General features: G+C 36.8%; 1 protein-coding gene across 1 annotated transcript; it reads right to left on the reverse strand.

The window, feature by feature from the left end:
- Nucleotides 1–382: 382 nt before the first annotated feature.
- LOC131426128 (cholesterol 7-desaturase nvd) lies at nucleotides 383–9,958 on the reverse strand. Its single transcript, XM_058588580.1, has 6 exons — nucleotides 9,396–9,958; nucleotides 8,915–9,338; nucleotides 1,603–1,807; nucleotides 1,040–1,544; nucleotides 685–976; nucleotides 383–622 (listed from the first exon to the last, which is right to left on the reverse strand). The coding sequence occupies exons 2-6, from the start codon at nucleotides 9,170–9,172 to the stop codon at nucleotides 461–463; spliced, it is 1,422 nt and encodes a 473-aa protein (XP_058444563.1). The 5' UTR covers nucleotides 9,173–9,338; nucleotides 9,396–9,958; the 3' UTR covers nucleotides 383–460.
- Between the last annotated feature and the right edge of the window lie 5,193 nt (nucleotides 9,959–15,151).

Consider the following 15,151-nt stretch of genomic DNA (forward strand, 5'->3'; position numbering starts at 1 on the left):
CTTATTTTTCAATATTAATATACGGGGATAGGCCTAAATATTATTTTAATGATGCTCTATAATGTAAAAAACGTTTGAATAAATTTGTTTAATCTGTTTCTCCGCAAAACAAAAGAAAATGTTTTTTCGATTCAATTTATCCCTTACTCCCCCCTTAACTAGCTTTCCAAAACTCTGCAATACAAGATCAGAATGTGCTGCTTCGTCTAGAATTACATCACGCCACTTTTCCAACAAAGTTCACACTGTCTATGGTAAATGGCGCAGTGATTTACCGATAACTTACCGCTTTGCCCCGCATTCCCTCGATCAAAGTTTCACGAGCAACAAACATAAGCACAGCGAATCAATGTAATCTAACTTTATTTTATACCACTGGCAATATTCGGTAATCACAGACAACTAAAATCTTACTGCTAATTATAATTATAGATAGAAAAAACAATCTCCATTATGTTTATCACCAATCTAGACTTTCCTTAGCCAGTGCATAGCTGATACTATTCTCTGAGTAAAATTGGCTGTACCATTTTCGGTATGCCTTGATCAGACGATCTTCCTTTATCAACAGCGGACTTTCGACGAACTGCTTCTGGTTCCAAATCATCATATCTCGTTCGAACTAAAAACAAACGCAAAATTATAAACACTGATCAGTGATAACAAATATGAAATGCTTGTCACCATAACACTTTCTGCCCAAATGGCAAACTTCTGGAAGAATGCGTTGCCTAAACTGCGAGGAGCGTAGAATCGATGGATAACCTTTTGCACCAGCGGTTCAACCGGAGTCACCGTTTGGAGGGCAACCATCGGTCCGAACCCGGTTTGCATCTTCAGCTGCACGTAACCGGGGCCCACCTGGTAGGCTTTGACATCGACCGTACAAACCTCCCACTTGTTGAAGAAACGGAAGGCATGCTGCAAATCCATACGGGCAATGTGAGGAGGATCCGCTTCCTCGGGAGCATGCCAACTGTGGAAGATGGGAAATTTTTTTTATAGTGACTTTTTTTTTATAGGGTCATAACCGGTTTACTTCGCCTGCCAGGTGTGCATTCCGAACTCAGCCCACGATGCCCGAAAGTATCGAATATCGCTTCCGGATAGCATGTTGGGCCCGTGAACCGACGACAAGTGCGCTACGTCGGCACCATTCTCCGGGATGTCCTGAATGTGAGCGTTCACCAAGAATTCGTTCTTCCCGTAATAAACCCACTGGCCGTTTTCAATTTCTGGAACGATGGTCAGCTCCCACGGTTCGATTTGCTCGTCTATGTGATGCCACACGAAGATGAATCCGTTCGCCTCGATCGATTTCCACTTCTTCACTTTGGCCACTTTTGGAACGATACCGGATTTACTGTACGGGATGTTCGTACATTCTCCGTTCTTTCCATCGAATGTCCAGTGGTGGAACGGGCATTCGATACAATCTCCCCGTACCACACCACCGACACCCAAGTTTGCACCCAGGTGCGGACAGTAGGCATCCAGGACGTTGACCAACCCCGATGATGAACGGAAAACGACGAAGTTTTGACCTGAATGAAGTTGAATGTGGGTTTTGATACTGACAAAAATTACAATCGGTTTTCTTACCTAAACAATCGACACTCCGAGCCTGTCCGGTGAGGAGCTGTTCCGATTCCAGGATGCCAAACCATCCGTTCGGAAAAGGCGGTGGAATTCGTTGACCTACCTTCCTTAACCGACGCAGCCGGTTAATCGTATGGATTCGTTTCCGGTCTCTTTTGCCGATGCGCTCATTGTCCAACATGTGATTATAGCCGATGTCGGTCAGATCCTGCAAGCAGTAGAAATAGAAAATATTGAGTATTTCAAACATAAACTTTCTCAGTAGTAAAAACTTGAGTGGGTAATATCAGAGTTCGAACCAATCATAATTTAATGTAAGTAAATTGTATACAATTCAAGTAAAGATAATTTAAAACAACTAAGTTCTGAAACCTAGTTTTGAGTAAAACGAATTAACCTAGACAGAAGTGATTTTTGTTGAGAGTGGCGCTTTCGTGAATTATAGGAGACTGGGGCAAAATGGTAAACAAAATCTGAAAAATGATTCGAAAATATATACCTGCACGCATAGAAATAGAACACATTAGATTCTAAGAGCAAATTCAGCAGCTGCAAGATTCATATGAGTGGTCTATAATGTAAATGAAACTGAAACAAACGTATCCCCAGCAATCCGTTTTAGTTTTATTTATTCGACCAGTTTTACTGTCAAATTTAAAGCTGGTATACACTGCCGTTCTATTTTTTCTATATTTGAAACACAGATAAAACGCTGCTGGGGCTGCCAGTTTATTTTGTTATAATTTCTAGATTTAAATTTTAAAACTGACATAAATTATGCATCTAGAACTAGAACACTCCTGAATATGCCCTAAGAGCAAATTCAGCAGCTAGAAGTTTTACATGGAAGATCTATAATAGAGCAGAAACTGGAACAAACGTATCCCCAGCAAGCCGTTCTAGTTTTATGTATTCGACCAGTTCTTCTGTCAAACTTAAAACTGATCTACGATGCCGTTCTATTTTTTTGTATATTTGAAACACGAGTAAAACACTGCTGGGGCTGCCAGTTTATTTTGTTATAAAATCCAGATTTAAATTTTGTAACTGACATAAATTATACATCTAGAACTAGAACACTTCTGAACATGCCCTAATATATTGAGTCTTGAAGTCAGCTTCAAACATTTGTTTGAATCAAATAAAACTATGCTAAGAAACGATGAAACAGAAGATTTTAGTCATTCAATTTAAAGAAAAAATTCTAAATTTTCAAAGATATGTTTTGCCTTTCTCATATAGAAAGGTTATGCAATCACTGTGAAAACCGACTTTAGAACCGAGGCCCGGAGGGCCGAGTGTCATACACCATTCGACTCAGTTCGTCGAGTACGCAAAATGTTTGTGTGTGTGTATGTGTGTGTATGTGCGTATGTGTGTATGTAACGTTTTTTCGCACTAACTTTTCTCGGAGATGGCTGAACCGATTTTCACAAACTTAGATTCAAATGAAAGGTCTTGTGGTCCCATACAAAATTCCTGAATATTATTTGGATCCGACTTCCGGTTCCAGAATTATGGGGTAAAATGTGCAAAAAATTGTGAAAATAAGTGCACTAACTTTTCTCAGAGATGGCTGAACCGATTTTCACAAACTTAGATTCAAATGAAAGGTCTTGAAGTCCCATAGAAAATTCCTGAATATTATTTGGATCCGACTTCCGGTTCGGGAGTTATGGGGTAAATTGCTTTTCTCATATAGAAAGGTTATGCAATCACTGTGAAAACCGACTTTTGAACCGAGGCCCGGAGGGCCGAGTGTCATATACCATTCGACTCAGTTCGTCGAGTACGCAAAATGTCTGTGTGTGTATGTGTGTGTGTATGTGCGTATGTATGTATGTAACGTTTTTTGCACTAACTTTTCTCGGAGATGGCTGAACCGTTTTTCACAAACCTAGATTCAAATGAAAGGTATTGTGGTCCCATACAAAATTCCTGCATATTATTCGGATCCGACTTCCGGTTCCGGAGTTATGGGGTAAAATGTGCAAAAAAATGAAAATATGTGTTCTAACTTTTCTCATAGATGGCCTTACCGATTTTCACAAACTTAGGTATTCTGAATAACGACGTATTGATTTTTCGATCGAATGTGGTTCGATCGAATCATAGCTACCTTTGATTTTGCTAGCGTTATGGGGAATACAAATGAAATACGAGGGAAAAAACGATACGACGTTATTCAGAATAAGGGTGATAGGGTAAAGTGTGTTAAAAATTTTATACCATCACTGAAAAGTGTGAAAAACCGTAAAAAGTTTTCTAAATCGACCTCAAATCTTTTCCAATTGATAGTTTTTATCAGTAGACGGTCAAACAAATCTATTTCGGTTATTCTTTTAAGAATCGAAGAAAAATAATTTTGAAGAATACCACAGTATTATATATGATAGTATGATTGATATGAGAAAGGCATCATTACACCACTAGGTGGATTAAAACAGGTTTTTATCATACCCTTCACATAAAAGATCCATAAATATAAACAAAAAAAGATCCCATGGACAATTGCAATGAATTTCATCCTTCTAACCTTCTAACTTTTCCATATTTATTTGAGATCAAAAAATTGTTTTTGGAGAGCTGCAGTCTTGACTTTAGATTTTCCCCATCCACGATGGGGTGAAAATGTATGCTGAAAATGCACCGTTTCGCGCCACTTTCCATATAGCGTTTTGGTTACCTTAGTGACCATGGAACGGACGGCTGTCAAAGCTAAAATGACACAAAATATTCGCCCATATTTACTGACATTTTCGCCGAACATTTTGGTAATGGTAATCATATTTTTTAAATTTAAAAAAAATGACAACTCGACAACGAAAAAATTCGTTTCTCTACGAAGAAAGATCTACGTAGTACTCTCTCTATGTACAAACCATGAAAACCGCTGAAAACTTATAAGCGGCCCTTACACGATCATTAAAAGTGTCATTACTAAAAAGTAATGACACTTTTAATGATCGTGTAAGATCTACGAGTTCAGTAATGACACGAGTAATGATGGAATTCTGGATTTTCCAACATTACCAACATTATTTCTTCTTCTTTTTTTGTGGAAGTGCTGGATATCTTTAGAACTATACGCGAAGAAATGACGAAGTGTAGATTTAAATTGTTAACATTTCATTAGCCTTAAAGTTTCAATGGCAAATCAAATTCATTTTCAGCTAAACGTCGTCGGCTAAACGAAAATAAAAATATTGCTATTGCTGGAGTAGTTACAAATACTCATCATTAATAATGAACGTGTAATGCTAAAAAGTAATGAAGTACAGTAATGACGAGCGTTTGAGCAGAAGTGTCATTACTTAGTAATGACACTTTTAATGATCGTGTAAGGTCCGCTATACAATTAGCGTTTTTAACCACCAAATCACAACTTCATCATATCTACGCACTTTGCCTAGAAATTATTGACATTTCTAGACAACATATCCAAAAAATAGAACAAAAAATCGGCTCTGTGGTTTCCGTAAAAATATAAATCATTGATTTTACAGCTGAAACAATTGAGTGTGATTTTCAATTTTAATGATATAATATATTATTATTAGGATTAACAATTGACTGTATTGTACGTGTGATGTTCTGAACAATAACTGTACTGTACACTTTATTGTTTCCCATGAAAAATGTATGAGGAAATTGAGGAATTTCAATTGTTACGACACTTAACAATCTATACATTCTATTGTAAAAAGGTTTTTCACAATTCATTTAATAGTATAGAACCTTATATTGACATGTATTCCTACCGTCACTGTGAAGTTTTGTAACAATGAATCGTATTTTTTTTCTATATATTATTTTTGTTCGGATTACTCAAAAATTTAGTCTTAGAAAAGATCTAAAAAATCGATTTTTTCATCCATTTCAACTGGGAAATGGTATGGTGACCAATAGGAAAAACTATGGGCCTAATAATAATATGGAGATCGTTTATACCAAACATTACGGATTTCTTCGTATATTATATATTATACACACTGTTAGAAAAACTATGACACATGACTAAATATTACATCTATTAAAATGTAAACATAATTGTTGTGTCTGTTCCCATGACAACTATAGCAGGTTTATAATATGATTTATTTTGACATGCTGTGTATTGTAAATTGAAGTGTATTGCGACGCTTCTTTTATGTTTATCTATAGAGACGTAAATTTACACGATTTTGTCTAAGTGTGTATGTACATTTTTCTCATCGAATTGCGGTAAAAATGATTGTATGTTTCCCATTTCTCGGTTGATTTTCCAGAAGGCCGTAACTGCAAGTGACAGTTTCTCTTTGTTCACTCTCTCTTTCGATTATTGTGATGTGATCTAAAAAGATTTTCTTGGATTTCACAGTTCTGTTTGGAAGTCGAACGTTTCGAGCATCATTCTATGCAAAGAGTTAAGTGATAAACGTGTAAACCGCTTGGTAATTAATAGAAGAGAAAGTAAACAAAGAGAAACTGTCACTTGCTGTTACGGCCTTCTGGAAAATCAACCGAGATTTTATGTTATTTATGTTCGTTGCAAATTCATGTTATGGTCAGTTGTTCATTTCAATGAATGTGAATTTGATGATTAAAAGATGTGGGTAGCTAAATTAAGGGTCACTAAAATTCTCGACGAATTGTTTTTGGAAGTATATTTCGCATAGATAACAATAAATCGATATCAACAAACTGCTTACAATATTTTCTTCCGTTCTAACAAGCTTATCGGACTGCAGTGCACAGTTCATGCCTTACATCTTTATTTAAAACACAGTCAATTCGTCGACCTGTGATTTGAGTCATATAAATGAGAAGTGAGAGTTTTGCGTCATACAAATGACAAGACAAGAAACGCAAACGCTATAAATTCAATGACTAAATAGACCGTCCTAAACAACATGCACCAATCAGTCTTCCTCATATTAGTCAATTAAAATACTCATGGTTTGTAAGCAAACATATTATTACTAGTATTAATTTATTTGTGGCTCAAACCTTTAGATCATGTTCGAGCCCCGACCTGGAAGGATTCTTAGTGTCAGTAGGATCCATAGTACTAGCCATGCAATGATTCTGTACACTAAGAATCGGCTGCGAAGTCTGTTGAAACAGAAAGGCCAAATTCCACAAAAGGAATGTAATGCCAGGACTTTGCTTTTACCTTTAGATCATTCAACGGCAGTGACTGACTGGATAATCTACATTGTATTTACTAAAAAGAAACTAAATATAAATTGTTTCGTTGTGTTCTTTAGTGCTGGGTTGGTTCTAGTTTTCCTAAGGCCGCGGGAATCCTTCCCATCAACACCTTGCGGGTGTGGCGGATGACATAGTAGTTAGTGTCTGTTTTACTAGCGAACAAAACGTGCCGTAAACACACTGCACTCAATAATTGAAAATATTTCGTATTTCTATGTACGCTATGAGCGATGATTCGTTCTATTAATACGGTTGAAATTTTGTGCGCCTTTTTTGCATTGAATTTCACCATAATGTTCGTTCATACCAAACATTTTACAAAACTTCAATTTCGAGTTATTTGTGGTCATCTCATACCACTGAAACTTTGATCATAAATTGCTGAACATAATTTCGATGGGAAAATTATATTGTTACCTTAAACCAGACCCTGTCGGCTTGAAGCGAAATCAATCTTCAGTTCTGCAACGCCATCGCACGGCATCACATTCAACATATCATGTCACCCATACAGCAGTGCTGCTATTTTGGCGCACACGAATTTGACATTTCTTTCCCCTACTTCTATGTACGAAACTTGATACGGAAGAACCTGAGGGCGCCATGCTCGCAAAAAAGGATGTTGTCAATAATTTGTTCGGGAAATGTGAAAGCTGAATATCTTGTTAACCCTCCGTCTGACAGATATTTTTATACCTTCGGTCAGTCTGATGGATCTGACCAGACTCCTATTCATTTACGTGTATCTTTTACGTATTTCGGTGTAAATTAGAAGTGTGTTAATGTCTGTATTATAAATATTTAAAAACGAAAAAGGTCTGGCTGGACCCATCAGTCAGACGGAGGGTTAATATGATGTCTTTGCTTAAATACAACAAGAGATTTTAACGATTAAGTTCTGCCCATTACTGCGTACAGAGTGAATTTTGAAAAGGCACCCTATTGCAAAGTAAGGCGTATTCTCTTTAAAAAAAATCATCTTTTTAGTAGTAACATCCATGTTAGTCCCTGTTGCCGAAGCATTTCTACATCCATCATACCGTTTCTACAACGACCATTCGATTTGAAGGAGAAAGGTATTTCATTGATGTTTGGCTTCGCCCCTCTCTTGATTATGTCACTGCTGGAAACAAATAGGCACACTCCCTGATTTAAGTACGCTTTGTTTATTTAAGTTGATATGGCCCTAAAATCTACAGAATACGAGAAAAGCTTTTAATCCCGCAGGATTGAGAGTAATCCCGATCAGATGCACATAACACAATCATAACACAAGTATATCAACAGTTTATATGTATAACAATTTGTGTTATTTTGAGATATTTAACAAATGAAAGCAGTTGAAAGTTAAAATTTATGATAACAATATAATAACAAAATCAGTTATGATGTTTTATTTTCGTTTGCAAGACTTATGATAACGTTCATTAATTGGAAAAATGTGTTCTTCTGTTGCTTCATATCGAAATATAATGATCGAAATTTCAAAAAACTAAAAGAAGAAATCAGATTACTAAATAAATTATTCATCTAATGAAAAAAAAAATTATTCAGTAATTTTGGATTGAAACGATGCTAAAAGTTGGTTGTGATATAGTTTTTCTGTGTTAAATTTGCTATCTAATTTATTAATTTGTTATAAATTTCTGCTTATTATTTTTGTTATAAATTTCTGCTTTCGGACTTCTGTAGCTATATCAAATTCAAGAATAATTGTGATATAACCGTTTCAAAATCTGTTACGGTTTTGTTCCCGCTAGAGTCTTTTTTGTTATTTTAACAGCTTACCAGCCAAAAATATTTCAAAATTTGTACCAAAATATTTCTGAAATAAATTACTCCAGTTGTTATAATTCTGTTATGACCATCTGATCGGGATTTCTGTGAATTTTACATTTTGTGATGAGTCATTCATGTAATCAGGTGATTAGACATAACTCAGAAAAACTAAAAGTTGTTTTAATATTTAATATTTATACTATACTTGTTGATCATTTATAATCAACCATATCTTTTCGGTTGAGATAATAAACTATAATATTTTCGCAATCATGTATTACGTGATTTTCCAGCCTATTCTAGCTAAGCGCACGCTTGAAACATACCGAAGATAACAACTCACCCTTTTCCAAACAACGACTCCATAGTAAAATTTCCAGCACAACCAGCAGCCTACTACGATCGCCAACAGATAGGCCAGTGATCCCGCGAAAAAGTGTCCGGACAGTTCGCCGGCTTTGTAGTCCTGCAAGAAATCCATCAGCCCGTGTTCGAAAGTTTGATTCGTTGCTGCCAGCAGCCGGAACCAACGGTGCCAGGACACGTGCACCGTGCTATCGGCTGTTCCAATGCAGTCCAATCCACTGTCGTCTTCTTGCATTGCAAAACAAGAAAGTACTTTCGACCGTGTCTAACGTTGGCGAGTTCGCGAGCACTGGATGCGAGAAGGAGCCTCTTTGAACCGCGTATCCACTCTTACTGACCGTTCTGACTGGACTGATTCACTTCGTCGGCCGACAGTGCTCTAATTCGGCTCCTGGTCTGACCTGAAACCGTGAACGAATCAGACAAAAAATGGTAATAACTCCAACATCAGCACAAACCAAACGCTCGTGGGTCGTCGGGTGCGCAGAGGGCTCAATCAAAAAAAAAACTGGTCTTCCTCTTCCTCTGCCTCTCTCGCTCTCTCGCTCTCTCTCTGGCTCTAATCCGGTGAGTCTACTTAGGGAGGTTTTCCTATTAGCGCTATGATCCGTAACGCTCGCAGGAAACAACCGAGTCGATCAACGAGTCAGTGAAGGAGATGAATTTGAATATATGAATTCATTGCACTTAGCCGACGGAGGATTTCTTCTGCTAGGCCAGCTGGGTACTGATTTAGGCAAAATTGATGCACATGTATATGAAGTTAACCAACTACGATCCCGATTGAACCGAAGGAAAATTGAGACGAGATTTCTGGTGAACGTGCGGCGCGTCCCCGTTTCGATGTTTTCAATACCAAATCCGGGCTCGAATTCATAAACCACGGGTACCTTGAAATTGAAATTTACCGAATACGTTATCACTGAATATCGAGTCACTGGGTACTTGTGAACTTTGAGCTTTCTCACATACGCTGCGCGTTCGATTGAAACTGAACCAGTACTGGCAGAGTGAATGGCAATCAACCGCCAACCTGCGAATAAAAGAGGAAGTAGCTTCCTTGATTCCTCCCTTGATTGGACCTATGCTCCGATAGTGCGTATTTGCAGCCGAAGACCACGATAAGACGACTCGAATGAGTCGGGCGAGTCACTAGTAGATAACACTGCGATAAAGCAAGTAAACTATTACTCACGTGTGATTTTCGACCGTCATTATAAGCACCTGTACACCTGTCAATAAAACCGATTTGATAAGTTGTTTCGTCAGATTCGGTGAGATTTTTGCATAAAGCGTGATTCATTTGTTAAAATGTGCTGTCTCATTTGATAACTCCGAACACTTTTTCGTATAGGGTTTCAGAAGGGTTTTCATTAAAACCTCTTGGAACAAAAAAAATCCACTATCTTTCGATTTCGAAATTTCGAAATCATGCTGAATTCCGAATAAAATTCCAGACGATTTTACAGGAGTTATGCGTCGGTTAAAAATTGGGCAGATTGATGAATGTGTATATGTTCATACTGATTTAATTATGTCAATGATATTCAGTAATATAACAATCATCGATGATACTTTTTAGTATCCATTTTTAGCAGTGTATGATTATGAGTCAAAAATGTTTTACCTCAGTGTAAAATTGAACCCACAACAAACTTTGACTTCGGCTCGCACACATTCTAATTTCGTATATGAATAGATCTGCGCACTCAGCATCGGTGTGAGTAACAGAGACGTCAAATTGCTCAATTGTAGACTACCCAAGTAGCACATGTAACATGTTAATAAAAAATAGAAACAAAACAGATGCTGCATTATGGTCGCATAACAAACACGACGAAACAAGTCGTATTATGATGGTGACAATGGAGTCAAAATAATGTTACGAATTGCCATCTCATCTTACTAAGTTACAATAAGTTCCAACGTAACTTTTCGGTAATCTAACTCTTACGACGTACTCGCATTGTCTGTTTTTAGTCGCCAACTGGTCACCGTAACAAAATGTGACAATGAAAAAGTGACACACTATAAGACAAAGTTAAGTAATGATTTCAGAACAATTGCCTTATTCGTTGTGATGCAACAAAGAAATACAATTACAGTGTCGGTTGAAAGCTTCCGTACATGAATAATAATATTAAATCAATAAGTAGAATAAGTATAAAATTCCTTCAGTTTCAAAAATTTGGTCTTCAAGTTAAATCTGCGCTTATACGCAATTTTTTTGCCGGTACATGTGCGAAGCAAACTTGTTTCGTTTTGGGAGGTACATTCTTACTACCAGATATTTCATTAAATATGACAAAAAAATGCAATTTTTAATTATTGCGATTAGTAAACTATTTTAACTTTGATATATGTAAACTAATATTATTAAAAAAAATTCTATTCGAACATATTCCGACTTTTTAGTTGTAAATTTCATATGACGGGAATAAAAATATGAATATCATTGTGTATGTCGATGTTCTGAAACCCAGAATATCGAAGGCGCGCACGTTTTCAATAAGTACAATGATCAACTTCACCATAAACCATCGAATAGCACTTAGATTTTGAGTAGATATAGTGAGTTTAAAGAATATTGAATTCTATATTTTAGCTCTCATTATCGGAGGTCAATTTTTGGTCGTAAATGTTGAATGGGAAAAACATCAACAAATTGTAACTTGACACAAACTTATATTTTCTGTTTCATTGTGACTGATGTGCGCGCTGAATCAAATCAAATATTCTTTACTGAGAAGTTGTTTGGCAACCCTTGGTAAGTCGCACATGCAAAGTCTTCAACTTGTTCCATGAATTTGTGTCATATAAGTTACTGTCATTGAAGTATAATAACGTGTGCTAATTAAATTTCGTACAGACTTCTTGGCGACAAGTTTTGACAGTTTTTTCCAATCTTTTTCGAGCTGTTGAATGGTTTCGGCTGCCGAGACATGTTTCCTAAGATGTGCTTTAGTTAATACTCAAAATTCCTCAATTGGTCGAAGTTGTGGGCAATTTGGTGGATTCATGTCTTTTGGGACGAAAGTGACATTTTTGGTAGTATACCCATTCTACCGATGATTTCGAGTAGTGGCAAGAAGCAAGATCTGGCCAGAAGACAACAAGATCCTTATGGCTTCGAATCATGGGTAGAAGTCGTTTTTGTAAACATTCCTTGATGTATATTTCGCTGTTCATTGAAGCAGTTATGATGAAGGGTTTCGGAATCTTACCACAGCTACAAATTGCTTGCCAGACCATAGCTTTCTTACCAAATTTTTCGACTTCAATCGATGTCTCGGACTGGTTTAACAGTTGCCCTTCTTGCACCGTATAATATTGTAGTCCCGGCAAGGATTTGTAATCGAGTTTCACGTAGGTTTCGTCGTCCATGATTATGCAGTTCAAATTTCCAGCAGAATCGTATTGTACAGCTTTCGAACCCTCGGCCTGATCGATGCTTTTTGTTTCGGACTACGGTTTGGTTGTTTCTGATTCTCATAGGTTCGAAGATTCAAGCGTTCTTTAGCACGAAGAACATTTGACTTCGAAGTGCTCACTTTTTTGGCCACATCCCGAACTGAAACCTCCTTCTTTTGCTCGAACGCCTTCAGTATACGTTTATCCAACCCGTTTTCGGTTTATCCTCAAAGGTGTCATCCTCACCGAACTTCCTGATTGCATTTCGCACGGCTTTTTCACTTACTCCTTCCATTTTTGCTATCTTTCTCAGTGCCAGTCCGCGTTCTGTGCACCATTTGTACACAATTTTTCGACGTTGTTCTGCTGAAAGTCCACGCATTTCGAAACAAACTAGTGAAAACGAATAAACAACTGCACAAGTGGTTAGAGAAGAGTGTAAACAACAGGACGCAGCCATAAAAATTCACAGATTCTGAACCATTGCGAAATGGCAGCGGTTTTTGGTTGCGTCCATACTTTCTGGGACAGTCTTTATTTGGGGTGCAGCATTCACATTCCGGTGCTATTTCGGGTGCTACATTCACTTCACGCAAAATTTTTGTTTTGCTGTTCGTTAAAATGACAAGTTTATTTTCGTTTTCTTCCGATTGAACTGACATGTGATTTGAACGGCATAAAAATAAATTTGTCTTATGCATCGTGGAATATTTCTATAACAGGCTATAACCAATAAAACGGGCTATAATCAATAAAAATAATCAATGTAAGCTTAAAATTGTCACGCATTTTCAATGAAAGAATTCAATCCAACAGCCTCGTATTTGTTATTTTTACTGTCTCATTCGTAATTAATCGCATCCAAAACTAACGAGGAGAGACGAAGTATTTTCTTCTCTCACTGCAACAGAAGAAAGTACCAATGCTAACGTCACTCGTTCCGCTACGACGAAAGACGAAATCAAAGTATAGTCTGCAGAGAGAGCCATGGACCGAGTTATGTGGAGACGTACGCTTGATACAGCAAAGGACACCTCAGGACTATAGCTGTTAGGTAAGATAAGCTAAGTCTGCAGGGAGAATAAGTAGAATTTCCACTCTCATAGTTTCATCGATATAATGAAAATCTGTAAAGTTTGGCTATAAAATATAATAAATCGAAGTAATCCCACCCCTTAAGGAAGTTGGAAACCGAAACTACTATAGATACAAACAACAACAGGTAAAAATAATTGTGAAATGTTTTCGATTCTCGAAGCTTCAGTTGATTATCGACACTGCACAGTACACGGATTTCACTGAAAACCGAAAATGATTGAAATGTTAAATGAAAGAAAGAACACAATTTTGAAACTGTTCCATTTTTGTCGTTGACTGCACATGTATCTCGTTCTCATAATTTACAAGCGGAACTGAGAATGACACTTATTTCACATCATTTTCGTCTATTTTGAGTCAATGGAAATGACTCTTACTAGCTCGGATTGTTGGATTGTTGAAAAATTCCAAGAAAATTAAATAACCAGAAAAAATTTCACTTTCGAAACGCAGACTCAATTTTCTCTGAAGTTTCTTAACCGATTTTCTCAAACTAAGATGTAAATAAAAGGTCTTGAAATTCATTAGAAAGTACCCAAGAGGTCGATCCGGATTCGACTTCCGGTTCCGGAATTACAGCGCGATAAGTGAAAAATATTCAATTTCAAGAGTATTTTTTCAAAAGTGATTGCGAAACGAGATGCAAATTTGTAGAAAACTTACTGGTAAATTCTCCTAGTTGGCAGATCAGATCTTGTTGTTGTTGACTACCAGTCGCCGGTTTCCGGTTCCAGGAGCACTGATAATCGTGAAGAAAAACTCCAAAAATGGAACTCACTTCGATTTCTCGGCAACGAATAAACCAATTCTTACAATTCTTGATTTAAATTGAAGCTCTCATTGCCTTAAAAGATACTATGCAATTTCATCCTGATCCAACTTCTGCAATGAGTGTAAAACCTGTCAAACCGTTATATAAAATGACGATGCAAAACCGGTACGCATCGGTACGTGCTGGTACGGTAGAAGAAAACTATCTGCCTTTGTGAACTAACCATACAGTCTTTTTTTCAATTTCGTATAGCGTATACTAGAGTACGAAAAGCGAACGAAAATTTACAACGTTTTCAAAACAGCGAATTCATCGACTGTGATTTTTTTGTTTGATTACAAATGATTATATTGGTAATGATAGCAAAAATTACAGTTCAATCACAAAGTATGTTTTATTTTGTTGCTTGAAATGTATTATTACCCATTTAACTTGAATTTCTTATACAGCAGTAACAGGAGCACAAGTTTTCGTTTGGTTTCATCTTTGTTTAATTGACTCAATCAAAAAAGTGCATGAGAAGTGAATCAAAATTTTCCTCTCTATAATCAACGAATTCGAATGTCTAATCATAATAAAATTTACGACACAGATAAGTACGAAATTTTCGAAGCAGGTTTTATAACAATTCAAACTTGTTGGTTGCACGACTTTCAAGGACGCAAATACTTTTGACGAATGTAACGGTCTTCGAGTTCCGGCTCTAGAAATAGATTTCTAATGCAATGTTAATGAGAAAAGGCATCATTACAGTGAATGGTAACAGGTTTTTTAAAATTTTTTCAAATTAATTTCCAATGTTATTTTTTACATTACTCTTATTCTGATCTTTCCACCTTTCAAATACTCAGATGCCTTCAACATACTTTGTTTGCTTTCAAGATTGCCAATTCGATCGCTTCCATGATAAAAGTGACAGTTTCTTGTTTACTT

This window comes from Malaya genurostris, chromosome 1 (assembly GCF_030247185.1).
Source record: "Malaya genurostris strain Urasoe2022 chromosome 1, Malgen_1.1, whole genome shotgun sequence".
In the NCBI taxonomy this organism is placed as follows: Eukaryota; Metazoa; Arthropoda; class Insecta; order Diptera; family Culicidae; genus Malaya; species Malaya genurostris.

What these genes read in the sequence shown, in the direction of transcription:
- LOC131426128 (XM_058588580.1), bottom strand. Translation starts at nt 9,172, where the DNA reads ATGCAAGAAGACGACAGTGGATTGGACTGCATTGGAACAGCCGATAGC. An exon ending in GAGTCGTTGTTTGGAAAAGG is followed by an intron (nt 1,808 to 8,914) that starts GTGAGTTGTTAT and finishes TACTGCTTGCAG; the next exon opens with GATCTGACCGACATCGGCTA. An exon ending in TTTGGGCAGAAAGTGTTATG is followed by an intron (nt 623 to 684) that starts GTGACAAGCATT and finishes GTTTGTTTTTAG; the next exon opens with TTCGAACGAGATATGATGAT.